This window comes from Drosophila willistoni (assembly GCF_018902025.1).
Source record: "Drosophila willistoni isolate 14030-0811.24 chromosome XR unlocalized genomic scaffold, UCI_dwil_1.1 Seg105, whole genome shotgun sequence".
In the NCBI taxonomy this organism is placed as follows: domain Eukaryota; kingdom Metazoa; phylum Arthropoda; class Insecta; order Diptera; family Drosophilidae; genus Drosophila; species Drosophila willistoni.
Genome location: NW_025814054.1, coordinates 2,885,422 through 2,902,954, shown reverse-complemented (window position 1 = coordinate 2,902,954; position 17,533 = coordinate 2,885,422). Strand labels below are relative to the sequence as shown.

The window sequence follows — 17,533 nt, the reverse complement described above, 5'->3', positions numbered from 1 at the left end:
ATCTAGTTCTAGTTAGAGATGGACCAATGGCAACCAAGTGTCACGACCATTTCGAATGGCCTATTCAGTTGCTGTAATGTGAATGTGATTTATATATCTAGTGGACTTCAATTGGCAATCACAATTTAACTCTATTCTATTGTCTATAAAAATGTAAATATTTTTGGGCATACAAAAAAACCAAATAAATGCTGCATACAAATCTCACGAGTGTCACGAGCCATCTCGATATTTTTTGAAACCAGGGCTGGCTGGGTAAGTAACTAACTAGTTCACTATTTCGAGTCTATTCAAAGGGGAAAATCAAAAAAGACAAAATTTAAATGTTGAATTGTAATCAGAATGGTTCGTGTTTTGTTTCTTCATCCTGATTTGGGTATCGGCGGTGCCGAACGTTTAGTGGTCGATGCCGCCTTGGCGCTCAAGCAGCGTGGTCACGAGGTTAGCTTTCTGACAAATCACCATGACAGCACCCATTGCTTCAAGGAGACAGCGGATGGCAGCTTTCCCGTGCAGGTTGTAGGCGATTGGTTGCCACGCAAGCTCTTTGGACGCTTCTATGCCTTCTGCGCGTATATGCGTATGCTGTACGCCGCCTTCTATGCCAGTTTCTTTATGCCGCAACGGGAGCAGGTTGATGTCGTCTTTTGTGATTTGATTTCAGTATGCGTTCCGATCTTGCGCTTGGCTCGTCATCGTCCACGTGTCCTTTTCTATTGTCACTTTCCTGATCAATTGCTAAGCTCAAGGGAGGGTCTGCTGAAGCGTTTGTATAGAGCACCCATCAATTGGCTGGAGGAACGTACCATTGGGCTAGCCGATAAGGTGTTGGTGAATTCCAAATTCACGCTACGCGTCTTCCAGGACACATTCCGACATCTCCGGACAACGCCGGATGTTCTCTATCCATCGATACATACACAGTATTTCGACCAGATGGTACAGAAACTGGACCAGCGCTGTACTGTGCTGGACGACACTGTGCATCCGCGGGTGCCGCGGAATGCTTTTATCTATCTGGACATCAATCGCTATGAGCGAAAGAAGAATCATGCGTTAGCCCTGCGTTCATTACGCCTGCTGGGAGACATGCTTCCTGCGCTAGATTTTAAGCGCTGCCGCCTGATTATAGCCGGTGGCTATGACACGCGCTGCCTGGAGAATGTGGAGCATTATGCAGAGCTTGAACAACTTATGACAGAGTTGAAGCTACAGGAGCACGTCGTGCTGCTGCGTTCCCCCACAGATGAGGAAAAGTGCCGGTTACTCTATTCAGCCCACTGTCTGCTATACACGCCCGATAATGAACATTTTGGCATCGTTCCATTGGAGGGCATGTATTTTACCAAGCCGATAGTGGCATTGAATAGTGGTGGACCCACAGAGACTGTCGTTCACAACTCCACTGGCTTCCTTTGCGAGCAAGAGCCCAAGAGCTTCGGCGGCGCCATGTATCAGCTGTTCCGTGATGAGGCGCTGCGTCTCAAAATGGGCGATTTGGGTCACAAGCGGGTGCAGCAAAAGTTTTCATTCGACGCCTTTGCGGACAGATTAAATAGTATTGTCCATGAGCTGAGACCCAAATCATCTTCGAAAAAACTTGAATAAATTATAAAAAATGATTGCTAGAAACAAATATTCAAACTAAAGATTGTGGGATCGGGATGGAAGGTTTCTAGAGATTCTTTTCTTCTGGTTTTGTTTTTTTTTTTTTTTTTTATTCTTCAGTTTTATGCATACATTTCGAGCGTACGTACATATATATATATATAAATTTAATTATCGTTTCAAAATCAGACTGAGATCAGACTGCGGACTGGGGGTGGCCACTGGGCTTTTTACTCTTCACGCATATAAAGATACAGATAGCCCAAATCTTTGGGCGGATTCTGAGACTTGGCCACTTTGGTGTCATTGAAAATGACCCATTCGCCATCCTTGCGTATGTGACAGACATAATGTCCCACCTGGGCCGATGTGCCCATATGCGAGATGAATGCAACCAGCTTATATTTGCCCGAGCCATCGCGATAGTTGGTGGCGTTGGTGGTGGAAGTTGGCGCATCTGTGGTCTGGACAGCAGCAGACTGTTGTTGCGGCTCATCAATGCTGTCGGCGTGCGAGAAAATCCAGTCGGTGGCTCGTTCAACGTTGCCATCAGTGGCTTTGAGGGCAGCAACAGCCTGACGCTCATCGAATCCCATGCTCATCAACATGGCCAGACTTTCGGGATTGGCCACAAATTGATTGGCCGCACTATCGCCAATACTGTTATTGGGCACCACAAACGGATCAGAGATATCCTCGTCGCCAATGTGCTCCATTAGCCAATTGGAGGCGGCTTCAAGACCGCTGTTTTTGGTGTGGAAGCAGGCCCGCTTACAAGCCTCCTGTGGGAAACCCATATTGACTAACTCTGACATGACAGCCTCGTCAAAGGTGAATTTCGGCTGCTCGGCCGGTGGCTCTGGCAATGGCTCCTCGCCGCTCTGTAGGCCGCCCAGAGAGCGCCACGACGATAGATCCAGATCATCGGGCATATCAACTGAGACATCTAGCTTCTTGGGCACCCAATCGTCGCCCAAGGTAAACTTACTTAAATGTATCATCAGGAAATCGGGCATAGTGGCCAAACGGGTGGACTTCTTGGCATTAGTTTTGCCATTAATGGCTGTCGAAAAGAATTGCTCGATTAATTCAGAGCCGAAAAAGCGCTCCAGACAAGCCTGCAACGGCACCTTGTGACGCACAATATCTCCTGAAGGACGCTGGCCGCTTTCACGGGCGGCCTGCTCCCGTTCCTGGTATTCGCGCACCTCGTTCAGATTGGTGGCCTTATCCAAAGGGATGGGCAATCGGAAACTATATTCCTCACGCGTCTTATATTTGACCTTACGACTGGCCAGACATTCAACTCGATCCTCAAGCAAAAACTTTAAAGCATCGGCCGGATTGGACTGATTGCGCGAATTGCGATCCAATAGGGTAAGCAAATGCAAATAAAAGTCATTGGCATCCTGTTGTTGCTTCGTACTAAAATCCGGATGATTCTTGCCCACAATATTCTTGAACATGGCAGGCGATATTCCGGTAGCATGCTCCGTATCCAAAGTGTTCTCTACAATGCTGCTATACTTGCCCGATTGTAATCCATTTCCCAGCTTCGACATTTGAATATTAAAATCATTGGCCGGATCACTAGGAAACTCTTTGAAGTAACACTCAGCACCGTTGCCCACAAAACGCTTCTGGAAATCTGGTATGACGAAAAGCACTTGCATCACGCTATTAATATAACAGGAATTACCCAAATTACGCATTCCTGTATAGCCAGGCCCTGCTAGGGGTGTCAGTTCGCTTTCGCTCTCTGTCAAAGCGGACCATTCGCCGATACGCTGGTTGATCTCGAGTTCCAATTCCACCATCGATTTCTCGCTCTTTTTCATGGCTGCCATGTTAATACCAAAATGGGAGAGATGCTTTTCCAAATGTGGATCAACGACCATATCATCTTCTGGATAGGAAAATACATCCGACTTGCCATCCGCCGTAATAGTTCCCAATTTTACCGCCAATGGATATTTGGTATCATTATAGTGAGCAACCGCATGATCATTGCCACCGCTGCCATCAAAGAACTTGCGGCCGCAGAGTATTGAACCATCCGTAAGATTTAACCATAAATTGTTGGTCAAATCACATTTCTCGCATTTCCAGCCCGATGGTGGTATTTTCTTGCCGTTGTCCAGCTGCTGGAGATTCTCGGCGTATTTGGATGTCTGGCGTACTTCTCCATCCCAAGTACCTACATCAAAACCGCCACCCCAAGCATAAAACAATTAGCTAATCTAGTAGGAATGCAAATTAATTCTATTTACCAGTTAAAGTGGCCTTCTCCAATTTTGCAATTGCCGAATCGGCTGCCAAAATTGCCTCCACTGCCTGAGTGACGCGCATTGGCAGCTCTGGATCTGGATAGGGTAACTTTTTCTCCAAATGGGGGGACACTACGATGCTGTAGGTGTCCTTGATCTCATACTTTTTGGCCATATCAGTCTCATTGTAGCCACCTTCTACTCCAATGGCCAGACGAGTAATTTTACGCTCCGGACCAGCGGCCTCTGTATCAGTCTCTTGATCCTGGGCCTCTCTCTCCTTCAAAGTTTTCTCTCGCTTGATATGCAGGAACACACAATTTCCCGTCTTAGTGGCATACTGCCTAACATATGCCTCACCAAAGCCAAGGAAACTGTTTAGGCATACATACAGACCTGTCGGGGTCTCCGGATTATCATATGAGTAGACGCACTCGTCTTTGTATATGGGCGCAGTGCCCATGCCGGTGCCGGTGCCCGAGCCGCAGGGAACGTTCACCTTAGATAAATGCTTTCGTAGTTCTTCCATTATTTTATTCAATTTGACTCAATTCGATTGGAATAATGTTGACAGATCTATATTTAAATATCTACAGCTACGATTGCTATGTACTTCTAGATTTATTGAAGCTTATTGCTGCAGCGCTTGCTGCGACGCTTTGGCGAAAAAATGCAACAACAAAATTCGCGTGTCACTCAGGGTAGAGCTGAGTAAAAAGTTGATGAAACTATCGATCAAAATCCGTTAAATAAATCATCGATGATTTGTAAAACGATATTAGTTTATACATATGTTGTACCTATGATGGGGAAATTTTTCTAGTGCTGATTATAATTAAATCTAGTCCAATGAACTAATTGGTCCAATAAGACCACATCATACCAAAAGCAATGTGTCCTTATGGGTTTAGGCTATCGTGATAAATTTGAGAGCAAAACATCCATATCGTGAATGCAAGTACATCACTTATGAATTTATACTTGCTATAACTGAATGTTTATTCATATCAATTGTTGATATAAATGTTACGTAAGATATTGCCTAGAAGCTCAAAATTTTTGGAAATAAATCCCCGAAATCAGAAGATTCAATATGCGCATTGTCATATTTTGAACTGAAATTATTAGTCACTATTTGGTATCTATAAAACATAATAAAAACGCTTCACGAGTCATGGTAAATATTTACCAAGCGAATTATTATGTGCAAATTTATTATTATCGTACCATCACTAAGTTATCGATGGAAAACATGAATATTGACATATCGATAATTTTTTGCAGCCCTCGCTGAAGCAAAGATAAAGAAGTGAAGAAAAACGTAAGAATTTTCAAATTAATTTTTCGTAAACAAAACTAAAGTAAAAATGTGCAAAAAATATAAAACCCGTGCCCGAACTGCATATAGAATATGGATTATATAGATTTATATGTGCTGTCGATAATTTCACAAGCTTTTGTTTTGCAAATGCAAACGCACAATTTTCGTAGAAGCGCGCGCCATTTTGTTTTTGGATTTTTTTTTGTCGAAGAGGATTTTCTCGTCTCTGTCTCGTTGTAAATTATGTGTGTGTGTTGAATTGTTGCCAAATAATAAAGATACATCCGAAATGAAGTTAAATGCATTTTACAAACAATGAAAAACCATGTGCCCCAGGCAACGAAAACTAAAGTCCCCCAATACGCTCAGTTCTCCCTCACGTCCCCCCCGCTGTGGAAATTAACGCGCGACATCGTCACATAAATAAAAATGCCACTGAAAATATCGATACGATGATTAAAACGAGCGAAGAAGCGGAGGCAACGAGATTAGTACGTCGGTTGTGGTCGTGTGAGTGGGAGGGTGGTAGGTGGTGGGGTAGAGAAGATGGTGGAGGTGATGGCGGGCGGACGCGCGCGGTAGTAGTGACGGCGGATGAGGAGGAAGAGCGGACGCGCTAATTACGTCATAAGAATCAAAGAAAATTCAAGGTCTTTGCTAGCCAGTCAGACATAAAGCTATTAGATTTCGTTACGTTTTTATCAAAAATAAAACTTTAGCCAAAGGGAAACAAGTACAAAACACACACATAGACGTACAAATACACAAGCATACGCAACTGCGTGTGTGTGAGTATAAATTTTTCGCGACTGTGTAATTACATACACACGTCTCAATGTTGTTTTTGTTGTTGCTGTTTTTTTTTTTCATTTTTTTTGTAAGCAGCAGAAGCGAGAGAGCAAACAGCAGCTGTGAGATACATAGAAACCGTAAGAAAAAAGAGCGTCCGCGAGAGAAAAGGGGACGGACGGACTGACAAAATGAGAGAAGGAGAGAGCGCGCGCATAGGCCAAAAAAAAATAATTTCAAAAACACAAAAAAAGATTTTTTTCAATTCATCTAAAATACGCGAAGATGCTGAAAAAGTGTGGGGATCGGGAATGGAAATGATTAAAAAAATGATTGATGTATGTTTTGTTTCCTTTTTCTTTTGCAGCCAATATGCATACGCTGCGTGCGGCATAGAATTCTTCACTAAAAAAAAACACCCCCGCCCACCCCCGAGTCCAAAATTGAGCGCCACCAGCAACAAACATAGAAAAACACAACCATCATACACACATACTATATATATATAAATATATATAAATACACTGATACTTGAAGGCGCCTCCGAAAAAGAATATTGTACATAAATTTTAATTAAAGAAAAGAAGAAGAATCAGACAATTGCAACAGTGGAACGGAGGAGAAAGAGAAAGACGACTCGACTACAAAAGCAACAAACAACAACAGAAACAGCACCACCACCAGCAGCAACAACAATAACATACTAAAAAAGTGAAAAATAACAACAGCAAAAATCAATAAGAGCGGCAGCTAGCGGCGATAAAACAAAAAAATAGGAAGTGTTATCAGTTGTGTTTTCGTCATTTCGAGTTGAAATTAAACTTTGTTATTGTTGTATCTGTTGTGGCTTGAGCAGCAGCAGCACCAAGAGATAGAAAGACAAAGCAGGAGACTCCGTGAAATTGACACAGAGAGAGTGTCGTCTCAAAGGAGGGAGTGGGAGCGTGTAAAGGGGGGAGTGTGAGAGTTATATAGAGAGCGGCGGTGGCCGCTGGCTTATAGCTACCGCTCCCGCTCGCCCAGCCCACCATCACCATGTCTGTCCAGCAATTTTGCCTACGATGGAACAATCATCAGCCGAACTTTATATCGGTCTGTTCATCGCTCCTACACAATGGCACCTTGGTGGATGTGACCCTGGCTGCCGAGGGTCGTCAATTGCAAGCCCATAAAATAGTGCTCTCCGCCTGCAGTTCTTACTTTCAGGTGAGTAATTGTGATAGTGGATCTTTTCTCTCTTCGATCAATGACTAATTGTTTTCCATTTTCACTCCCTTTTTTAGGCTTTGTTCACCGCAAACCCTTGCCAGCATCCAATTGTCATACTAAAGGATGTGCAGTACGATGATCTCAAGACAATGGTTGATTTCATGTACTATGGCGAAGTAAATGTATCCCAGGAGCAGCTGCCGCACATTCTGAAAACGGCCGAAATGCTAAAGATTAAGGGTCTAGCCGAAATGCCAACGGATCCGGCCACTCTCACAAAATCGGACAGTAAATCGTCTAGCGATGGCACTGAACTTGTTGGCCCTAATGTGGCGGGCTCTGGTGCTGGAGCTGCTGCCGGTAGTTTAGGTGCCGGCAGTGCTAGTAATGTTGGCGATTCTCTTTGGAGCAGCAGTGAAGCGCAGCAGTTCCAGCAGCAACAACAGCAGCAGCAGCAACAACAGCAACAGCAGCAACAACAACAGGCGCAGCAGCAGGCTCAGCACCATCACCAGCATCACCAACAACAGCTGCAACAACAGCAACAGCAACAACAGCAGCAGCAACAGCAGCAGCAGCAGCAACAACAACAACAGCAGCAGCAGCAGCAACAACAACAGGCCCAACACCATCATCACCAGCATCACCAGCATTCACAGCAACAGCAGCAACAGCAAGCGCCGCAAACGCATCACCATCAGATGCGACGCACTCCATCTCCACTCAGTGCAGGCACCTCACCGGCTACGCGGCGCAAAAGATTGCGCAAATCCTCGAATAACGGTGAGTGTGATATGGGTAAAGCATCGTCGCAGCTTTTTTAGAGTTTTATATATAATCATCTCTATATCATCGAGATTGGCATACTCATTTCCCACATTCTTTTTCCAGGGTCGGGCGAGCGCACAAACTCTGATGACCATCAACAGCAGCAGCAACACAACAGCTCTCTGGATGCCACCGCTGCGGGTGCTGCGGCTGGCCTTAGCTTGGCACAGATGAGCCAAATGCCATTTGGAACGGGTGGTAATACGGCAGCGACCATTGGCAATCTGGCTGGCCACTCCCTGCATGCGGCCAAGCTGCTTAAGGAGTCGGCTAGCAGTGAGCTGGAGCCGCAGCCTCAAGACTCGGACTTGGATGATGGCCATGGACATATCCATATGCAAATTGTAATGAAATTGGTCAAGTTAACCCCGTTCTCCTTTCTTGCTCTATCATATTGAGTAATTTACTAAATTTCCTCATTGCTTTGCGCCAATTTACATTGCAGAAGCCCGAAGTGGATATCGGCGGAGTAAATCAGTCAATGCCCCTGGATATTTCTGGCGCAACCACACCATCAGAGCACGATGCACCCAATTCGCAATCATCGCATTCTGGTAAGCTTTAAAAATTGAGTATCAACACTCTCGCATACTTCTATACTTTACTCCTCCTTCATTCATCAAAACTCATAATCAAATCAAATATCATTTAGCTAGGGACTAAGAGCCTTACGACTAGAGAGGTTTTGCTTATCTTTTTTTTTTTTTTTTTGTCTTTGTTGCTTGTTTTCTTTTGTTTTGAATATCATTTCGTGCGAAAAATATTATTTATCAATCAAACGGTTCACTATGAACACAAATCGATCGCAAGTTAGATTAAATATGTCGCGTGTATCTAACAAAAACCCATTTCACAGAAGTAATAATCTTGTTTATATTGAAAATTGTATAACCTGATACGAGAAATGCTGAAAATTCAAGAATAAAATGAAAACTGATGCCTTAATCTCATAGCGAGCTATAATAATATGGTTTGTTTTTTTAAACCAATATGCCTTCCATATAAAAAGAATCCATTCCTTTTATGCATACATATGTATATCTAGAAATTCTGTTTAACGTTCCTGCAAATTTGCGGTATTATTTTCTACTGTAGGTTATTTAATTCGCCTCAAAACTTTCTGTTTGTTAAAAAAAATTTATATATAAATATTTGTGGATACTTGTACTATGATAATATAGGCATTAGCTTTCGCCCGCCCATTCCATTTATGATGCATCTCATCATCACGATCAATCATTTCACTTGCATTTCACCAAACCGAACCAAAAATTTCAGTACGCAAAGCACTTGGAGAAATGAATGCTAAAGCTAAATATATATAAAATTTAAAATAATAAAGTATGCAAAATACAAAAAAAAAAAAAAAAAAAACAAAACAAAAAACAAACATTTAAAACCAAATAATAATCGATTATTACCAAATAAGTGCCACAAAACAAAAGCAAAATCTAAACCAAATCAAAAAAAAAAAAAAAAAAACCAAACAAAGAATATATTGAAAAATTAAAATATTAAAAATGAAAAAATAAGAAAAAGCTATAAATTCAATTTACTTGTAAAAAAAAAACCAAAAACATATTGACCAATTTACCGAAATTTTCTATGTTTTACTTAACACACATTATTGTGCATTGTAAAGAAAATCCTGCCTGATCTTGGGAATGGGAGAGAGCTAGTACAGTACAGAGATCTAATTAAATGATTCTGATTCAGATATATATATACACGAATATATATATATATATGTGTGTGTATATATCTAGATAGTTTATGCATCCTCCGCGTCGTTGAAAGCGAGTTCTAATCAATACCAAAGACCTGCAAAACCGATTGATCTTCTTTCTTTTTGATTCATTTTGTTCTTTCTCGATTTCGATTTGATTTTTAAATTTTGGAATTTCCAACACAAATTTTGGTTCATATTAATTTATTTTGGGGAATAATTACATCAAGAGAGAAAGAGACAGAGACAGAGATAGAGAGAGAGCGAGCAAGATTACGAGAAAGAAAAGAGAACGCGTAAGCCGGTTTCCTTTGATGATAATTAATTTAGCATTAGCAATCTTTCTACTACAACTACTTTTTATACCTTCTTCTATTCTCCTTGTTGAACCACTACCACCACCTTCTTTATACCGTAACCTTGTCCCCGTCCCTGTGCCCTGACCCTGACCCAAGACCCAAACTCCCAGTCCCCTTCTTTTTAACTTAAACTCGAAACGAACTCAGAGCTAGAAAAAGTAAACTCAATTTCGATCGACAAAAAACAATTCTTTCATAAGCTGTCTCTCTCTCCCCTTCCCAGGTCTGCAATGGACAGTTGTCGACTCAAACTATTCGCGCTTTTCCCTGCCCGCATGCCAGACCAACTTGATTGGCAACGGCGGCGGCGGCGGTGGTGCCGGAAATCAAAGCAGCGGCGCGAATAGTAGCGGTGGCGTAGGCGGCGGCGGCGGCGGTGCCAGCGGTACCACCAGTGACCAGCGGCAACAACAGCAGCAGCAACAACAACACGAAGCGGCCCAGCAACAGGCGAGCCAACAGCATCTGCAGCAACTCCATTACCAGCAGCAACAACAACAGGCGGAGCAGCAGGGTGGCTCTGGTCAGGCGTACTCGTCGCAGATAATAACCGTGAATAATCTAGTCAGCGGTTATACGACAGCCGCCCAAAATCTGTCGCCCACATCGCCCAACGAATCCAATATGGTGCAATCGGTTTATAGCCAAGGTCCCACGCCCACCCAATCGCCGGTGCATTCTGGCGTTGGTGGACCAAGTGCTGCAGGCAATAACGGCGCGGCCAGCGGCGGAAGTGGCGGGAACGGAGGTGCTGCTGGCCAAGTGGTTAAACGGAAGCGTTCAGTGAATCCCCAAGGCGATGAAAATTTTATACGCGCCTTGGAGGCGGTGCGCACTGGAGGCATAGGTTTCTGCAAAGCAGCCCGCCTTTATGGAGTGAACAACCGTACGCTTTGGTTGGAGTACAAGAAACGTGGCTATCCTGTGTCTAGGCCTAGCATTAAAGCCCGTGTGGTTAAGCAGGAGCCAAATCTATCGCCATCGCCAACACCGTCAACGAATCCCGGCGATGACAATACAAATGAGACGCTCAATATGCAAATGCCGCCCCAGCCTGAAACGCCAACGCCCTCGCTTATGTGTACGCCGCATCACGCCAGTTTGGCCAGCAGTGGGGGCTCTCTACCTGGCAGTGGCGGCGGCGGCAATACCCATCCGGCCATTGGCGTGATGAGTCTATTCGATGCTCGCTACATGGACTCACCGGGCAGTGTGCATACAATGACGCGGCAGCGTTATATCGATGCGAGTGGAGCTGGTGCCGGGACTGCTGGCACGGGTGCGGGCACCATTAATGTGAATCCGGCCGCTGCAATGAATCTACAGAGTATTAACTTTAACTCAATATAGAATACGATTTCAAGTCAGATGCAGGCGGCGGCGGCGGCCACATCAGTAGCAGCAGCGGCGGCAGCAGCAGCCTCAACGGCAGCAGGACCGGCCACTTTGCTTCAGGCAGCTGCCGTTATGGCGGCAGGTCATGAGCCGGAACCAATGAGCATATCAGCTGTGCCCATGTCTGTCCCGATGCCCATGTGCCCGGTGCCCGTTCCTGTGTCGGTCTCTGCCATGGGTATGGCTGCGCATAGCTTTCTAATCAATAATTTCGTTACGGTGACAGCTCCGACGGTGGCGCCAATGGTTAATAGTACGCTGCCGCCGCTGGTTAACACTGGCCTGCAATATTTGGAGAAATCATAAGACAAGCACGAGCCACCCCTACGACCAGACCATACCGGACAACCCGCCGCCCCCACCACCACCACCACCCCTCCTCCCGATGTGTAAACCCCAATAATAATTAAACTCGATACAGGTATTAGAGCAACGGCAGCAACTAGTGTACATACCAGAGGGAGAGGAGTATCACCACCATCATGGCCACCAACTAATAATAACAATCACCACCAGAAGAAGCAGCACAACAACAACAATTCACAAAAGTAGTAGGATGACAACGACTCTCCTTCCCATCCCTCCCCCACCCCCAATCCCCCCAATAAAAAAAAAGAAAACAAAAAACAAAACAAACAAAAGCTGAAGCTAAGCTGAGCTGAGCAGAGCATAGAAAGCAGGAAGAGCCGGCCACACTTGTAATAATGCATAGAACTTAATTCCTTAAGCTTAAAGTTTTGAACCCCATACATTTTTACGATTTGTTAACTAAGAGATCGGTAGTACAGATATAAATTTATATACAATATATATATATATATATAAAATGAAAATCATATTGTAATTGTACATAAATTATAAAATTTTATTAGTGTTAATCACGAGCGGCGGAAATGATTTATATATACATATATATATATATATATATATAGACCAACACCAACAGATCTTGATATGCCAATGCATTTCGTAATCGATAACAATTTCTTTGTATTTTGTCTGCTTTGAAATGAAAAACTCAAATCGTACCAGTCAATCCTAATCCCAATTTTAAATCATCTTTCGCATAATATTTTCACATACATTTTCTTTTTTTATAATGCATAAACTTGTCAAACCTACAGAATATGCATTGGCATCCGATTACTTCGATCATTCGGAGATTATCTCTTACTTCTCTCTTCTCTCCTAACGAATTCCAAAAATTTTATCTATTATGTTACGAAAAAAAAAGAAAAAAAAAGAAGAAAATAGCCAAACAAACAATCATTCATTTATTCATTCATTGATTCAAAACAATTTAAATCAATAGTAGTATCCCTTTAATAATTTGTGTATAGATGGAAAATGAAACAGTTTTAGTTATGGATTTATTTAGGCATTAAACTAAACAATAAACTTACAAATTATATATAAAATTGAAGAATTGTATAATATCTATGTATGTACGAACCAATATATATGTGTATATATATTTGTAAATGTTTAACTTTTTTTTTGTTCTTAAAAATACCTTTGCAAAAAAAAAAGAAGAAAATTATGGTTACACCCCACCACCTCTCACCCATTACCTGAAATATGGCCAGAAAGAGGCGACATATCGTCCCATTAAAACGTATATATCAGCCTCTTGATCAGCACGACTTTTGAATTGCCCGAAAGAGTTGACTATATTTCTTTGTAAACAAACAAAAGATGAGGTTTTGTTTTGATTTTAAATTATGGCAAAATTCAATTAGAATCAATTGTAGGAATGTTTGGAGCGTAAAGCAAAGCAATTGTTTAGTAATTTTGACTTGACTGAATATATACTTTTGAAAGATACATATTGGCAAAATTAAAAAAAAATAAATTAACAAAATAATCTCATAGAATTGATCTTTTAGTTTGAATGTTAATTTGCTTGATTTGCGAAAAAAACGGGTTGGGAATGCATTTTTGCAAGGGTATAAATACTACGGCATAGCCGAACTTAGCCAGGCTCTCATGTCCTTCTTTTTTCTATACGCTCCTTTCTACACACATGCAAACAGACGACACACTCTTATACAACGATAATGATTTCTTCCTAAAAATGCAGAAAATAAGCCAAGTCTCTGTTATAAGGGGCATTGCTTTATAGTTGATTGTTATCAAATGGAGTGAAATGGATCCCTGACCTCACCTAACAACCCCACCTCGACCCCCAGTCCCTACACACACACAAGCACAATCCTATACATCATATATAGCCACACACATATCTTGAAAGAGTTTCGGATTTTTAAATTTTTGTTAATAGACAAACAAACACAAATATATAGATATATTTCTTTGTACATATTTTAAATATATAACCCAAAACTATATATGTACATACTTACCAGACACGATATAAATACGGTACAGCAAGTTAAGTTAATGACGGACAGCAGAAGGCCATAAATTATGCAATATATATAAAAGAAAAACAAAAAAAAAAAAAAACCTAATTAACTCGTAACCACCCAAAAATCCTAAATGGAGACTGCAGCTAAAGGCAAAAACAAAATGAGAAAATAGTAAAACAAACAAAACTAAATCTTAAAACTAAAACTTAGAAAAAAAGAAAAGAGAGAAACAAAAAATAAATGGAGAATTTAAAGAACAAAAATACAAGAGTTAAGATGAAGGAGAAAGGAGAACGAATACGATAACGAATAGTGTGGTTTTTTTTAATACGATTCATATACATATTGTAACTAATAGAGAAAAAAAAAAAACAAAACAAAAAACAAAAACAACTTTTTATATATTGTGTCAAGGCATACTAAGCGTGATTTGTTAGAAGTCATAGAAAAGTAAAACATAAACCTTAATAATGGACTTTTTATTACAATGTACTACAAAACCAGAGAGATCCATTCCCCTCCCCAAATCCACAAGAACCCGCCTCCCCACAGAAACCACTATAAAAAGAAATGCAAATCAGAGAAATACATAAAAAAAAAAATAAATAAGAAATAAGATGAACATAAACTTAAATGTAAACAAAACAAAAAAAAAACAAAGAAAACAAAACAAAAAACAAGTAAAGTAAATAGCAGAAACAATAAGCAAGTATAACTAACTCTGTTTCCTACAATTGCAAAAAGGTACCAATAACTATGACTATGGTAGTTATGTGTGTTAAATATATATATAATTAATTAAAATAACGCAAAGAGCATAAATGAAACGATTGTATTATAAGTTGCATGTACGATGGATGATGATGATGAGTAGTAGAAGAAGAAGAAGATGCGATATCATGTACGAAGTGAAAACAAACATTCTAGACTGTAGTCGATGTGCAAGAAACGAATAAACTTTCAAAACTACAATGTAACCAACCACCATGTCGATGACTTCACTTCCCATGGACCAAATAACTCTACACACTTTCATTCTCTTTCTCAACAGGAATCGATCTGGAAACATATTTTTTACTACATACATATGTTTGCATTTATTTGTGTTTCTTGCAGAACCAAGTCCAGCGCATGCAGCACATCCGCATCCGTCTTTGGCGGCCACCAGTAGCAGTAGCGTGGGCAGTGGTGGCAGCTTCGATCGCTCCATTAGCTTAGCTGAAGTTGAGCCAGTCGAGGGTGCCGCCACCCAGCCATCGCCATCGTCCAGTGTGATGGGGACCAAAAGGAATCGGGTACTAACGCGCCAGCCGCGGGTGAAACGCGATAGCGATAGTTTATCATCGACGCAGCAGATATCACCAGATACGGCTGCCACAACTCTTGATTTTGATCCATTCAATGCGGCTGGGACAACGACAGCCACAGCTCGGGACTATTCGACAACATCGTCGTCGCACCAACAACAGCAACATCATCAACAGTTCACGCCAGCTGCCCATCAGTTGCATCATCATCATCATCATTTGCTGACTGTGCCGCCACGTATTGAGCGGCATGCCTCAGAGCCGGCTCCTAGCCTGGGATCGTCTACGCCACATCTGCTCAGTGTGCCGCCGAGCACGCCGTATCTCATAAAGCAGCATTCGGATCCGTTGCTGCCGCGCCAGCACTCTTTGCATGGAACTGGTGGCTCTAGTTCGGCATCCTGCATTACAGGCACCAATCCGTTTGCCCCGCTGCATCGACAATACTCGCATCCGCTGTCCGGCAGCAATGCTACCTATGTGTCACCGACGCCGCTACATCATTCGCATCATATCTCGCTACCCGAGTCAATATACGCATCGGGATCACCACCTCCGGCGGGCTCATCACAATATGTGGTACCCACGCGTGTTGTTGCTGGACCCGCGTCCAGTGAGACGGCTCTGACGCCAACGAATGCCAGTCCCAATGCCTCCTCGTTGGTGTCGTCCGCAGCAGCAGCAGCTGTCTCTGTGGTCACATCTCCCACGCCTGGTCCCAGCAATAACAATAATAATAACAGCAGCAGCAGTGGCAGTATCAGTCGCCAGCCATCATTCTCACCCACATATGGGGGCAGCTCGGAGCCGGCTCCGGAGCGACGCTCCTCACCACACTCTCACCCCATCGATCAGCAGCAACAGCAACAGCTACGCATCAAGGCCAGCGATGCAGCGAATGGAGGCGGAAATAAGCTTCGCAGCTCCAAATCGGCAACTGGGTCGAGCAACACACATCATCATTTACATCCCGGCCAGACGACGACGAGTAGTTCGTTTGAGCATTTGCCCACGCTGCGCGTCAAAAACGAGGAACTGCAGCGTTCGGTGTCTTCTCCACAGGTAAGCACACCCTGTGATCTCCAATCTGAAATTCTAATTGTCTAATTGTTGTAATCCTCTTTTGGCAGACCCAACGGGAAATCATTACCTTGGAGAATCCGCGTTCTAGTCACTGCCCGGTAATACGACCGGGTCCGGCATTGGGTTGTAATTTTTGTTGGAACACCATCGATGGGCATGGACGCATTTTGCGCCGCAAAACGAAATACCATTGTCCTGAGTGTCAAACGAATTTGTGCATTGTTCCCTGCTTCCAGGAGTATCATGAACGCCTTAATAATGAGGCAGCTGCCGGCAGCAGTGAAAACCAAGTGAACAGCAGCAGCAGCAGCAGCGGGGCTGGTAGCAGCAGTAAGGGATCACCCTATGTGAGCAGCGGCAGCGGTGGTAGCGGCGGTGGTCCAAATCGTCACTATACCAAAACGGAATCAATATAAATAAACAAAATGGGGCCGATGATCAATGGATCATTATCCCCAATTTTGTTTCGGCCGGCATATTTGTATTTGTGGCACGACGGCCTTCCAAATGGAATTGGGTTTAATCTATGGATCGGGCGTGGATCCATTGGCTGGTTCAGGGAATCGCCGTCTGTCGAATTTGTTGTTTTGGACGCAGTACGCAGTATTTCTGACATGCTGCATTGAAAATTTTTCATTTGTTGCGGTCCCACTGTACACAATTAAAAAAAAAAAAATCCCCTAAAAAGGAGTACAAGGACTGCTCGAAAGGCGATCAAAAGGCGCCATATCAAAAAAAAAAAAAAAGAAAGAAAAGAGAAACGAAAAAGAGAAAATTAAAATTGTTTTTTAAATCTGTGCAACGAACGGAATCGGGGCACAGTATTCTGTAAAGTAAAGCGAAAACTTTTACAGCAATTGAGCTAATCTATTTTTTTTTTTATGAAATCCCTAAACTATATGTAAAATTTTATTTATGTATTGTATGTACCTATGTATGTGTTTGTTCTTGTACAAAAACGAAAAAAAAAACAAAACAAAACTAAACTAAAACAAGAAAAAAAAACGAATTAATGCAAAGAGAAACTAAAAATATTTGTACATACATATAGTTATATGTATGTATATTAACAAGAATCGAAACGATGTCAGCGGAGCGGCGCTAGCGGTGTGTACCAACAATTTCTAAAGCTCGAATTAACAATTAGGTTTTCAACAAGTACAATTTTCCCTACCCACAGTCTACACTTATAGGATCTTATATACATATATATAAATACATATATATATATACATACTTAAGTACAGCATACGTCCCGTCGGGCACCGGGCA

At 42.4% G+C, this 17,533-nt stretch overlaps 3 protein-coding genes and 1 long non-coding RNA gene across 5 annotated transcripts; 3 read left to right on the top strand and 1 right to left on the bottom strand.

Moving 5' to 3' along the window:
* The first annotated feature begins 265 nt into the window (after positions 1 to 265).
* Positions 266 to 1,636, top strand: LOC6646055 (alpha-1,3/1,6-mannosyltransferase ALG2). Its single transcript, XM_002068893.4, has one exon. It carries the CDS (start codon positions 343 to 345, stop codon positions 1,606 to 1,608), a length of 1,266 nt encoding a protein of 421 aa, XP_002068929.1. The 5' UTR covers positions 266 to 342; the 3' UTR covers positions 1,609 to 1,636.
* A 128-nt stretch (positions 1,637 to 1,764) lies between these two features.
* Positions 1,765 to 4,570, bottom strand: LOC6646054 (ubiquitin carboxyl-terminal hydrolase 5). The gene is made up of 2 exons (XM_002068892.4): positions 3,879 to 4,570; positions 1,765 to 3,805 (listed from the first exon to the last, which is right to left on the bottom strand). The coding sequence occupies exons 1-2, from the start codon at positions 4,402 to 4,404 to the stop codon at positions 1,839 to 1,841; spliced, it is 2,493 nt and encodes an 830-aa protein (XP_002068928.1). The 5' UTR covers positions 4,405 to 4,570; the 3' UTR covers positions 1,765 to 1,838.
* A 573-nt stretch (positions 4,571 to 5,143) lies between these two features.
* On the top strand, positions 5,144 to 6,391 carry LOC124460586. The gene is made up of 2 exons (XR_006954493.1): positions 5,144 to 5,196; positions 6,353 to 6,391. It is a non-coding gene; the product is annotated as an uncharacterized LOC124460586 (long non-coding RNA).
* Positions 6,392 to 6,667: 276 nt separating this feature from the next.
* LOC6646053 (probable serine/threonine-protein kinase yakA) lies at positions 6,668 to 17,173 on the top strand. Of its 2 annotated transcripts, XM_023177930.2 has the most exons (6): positions 6,668 to 7,191; positions 7,269 to 7,977; positions 8,086 to 8,366; positions 8,468 to 8,576; positions 14,988 to 16,240; positions 16,309 to 17,173. In XM_023177930.2, exons 1-6 carry the CDS (start codon positions 7,021 to 7,023, stop codon positions 16,675 to 16,677), a joined length of 2,892 nt encoding a protein of 963 aa, XP_023033698.1. In that variant the 5' UTR covers positions 6,668 to 7,020; the 3' UTR covers positions 16,678 to 17,173. The 2 variants fall into 2 exon arrangements, with proteins under 2 accessions (XP_023033698.1, XP_023033699.1); XM_023177931.2 differs by lacking the exons at positions 14,988 to 16,240; positions 16,309 to 17,173 and adding an exon at positions 10,331 to 12,920.
* The last annotated feature ends 360 nt before the right edge of the window (positions 17,174 to 17,533 follow it).

What these genes read in the sequence shown, in the direction of transcription:
- LOC6646055 (XM_002068893.4), top strand. Translation starts at nt 343, where the DNA reads ATGGTTCGTGTTTTGTTTCTTCATCCTGATTTGGGTATCGGCGGTGCC.
- LOC6646054 (XM_002068892.4), bottom strand. Translation starts at nt 4,404, where the DNA reads ATGGAAGAACTACGAAAGCATTTATCTAAGGTGAACGTTCCCTGCGGC. An exon ending in GGAGAAGGCCACTTTAACTG is followed by an intron (nt 3,806 to 3,878) that starts GTAAATAGAATT and finishes GTTTTGATGTAG; the next exon opens with GTACTTGGGATGGAGAAGTA.
- LOC6646053 (XM_023177930.2), top strand. Translation starts at nt 7,021, where the DNA reads ATGTCTGTCCAGCAATTTTGCCTACGATGGAACAATCATCAGCCGAAC. An exon ending in CCTGCAGTTCTTACTTTCAG is followed by an intron (nt 7,192 to 7,268) that starts GTGAGTAATTGT and finishes TCCCTTTTTTAG; the next exon opens with GCTTTGTTCACCGCAAACCC. An exon ending in TTCGCAATCATCGCATTCTG is followed by an intron (nt 8,577 to 14,987) that starts GTAAGCTTTAAA and finishes TGTTTCTTGCAG; the next exon opens with AACCAAGTCCAGCGCATGCA.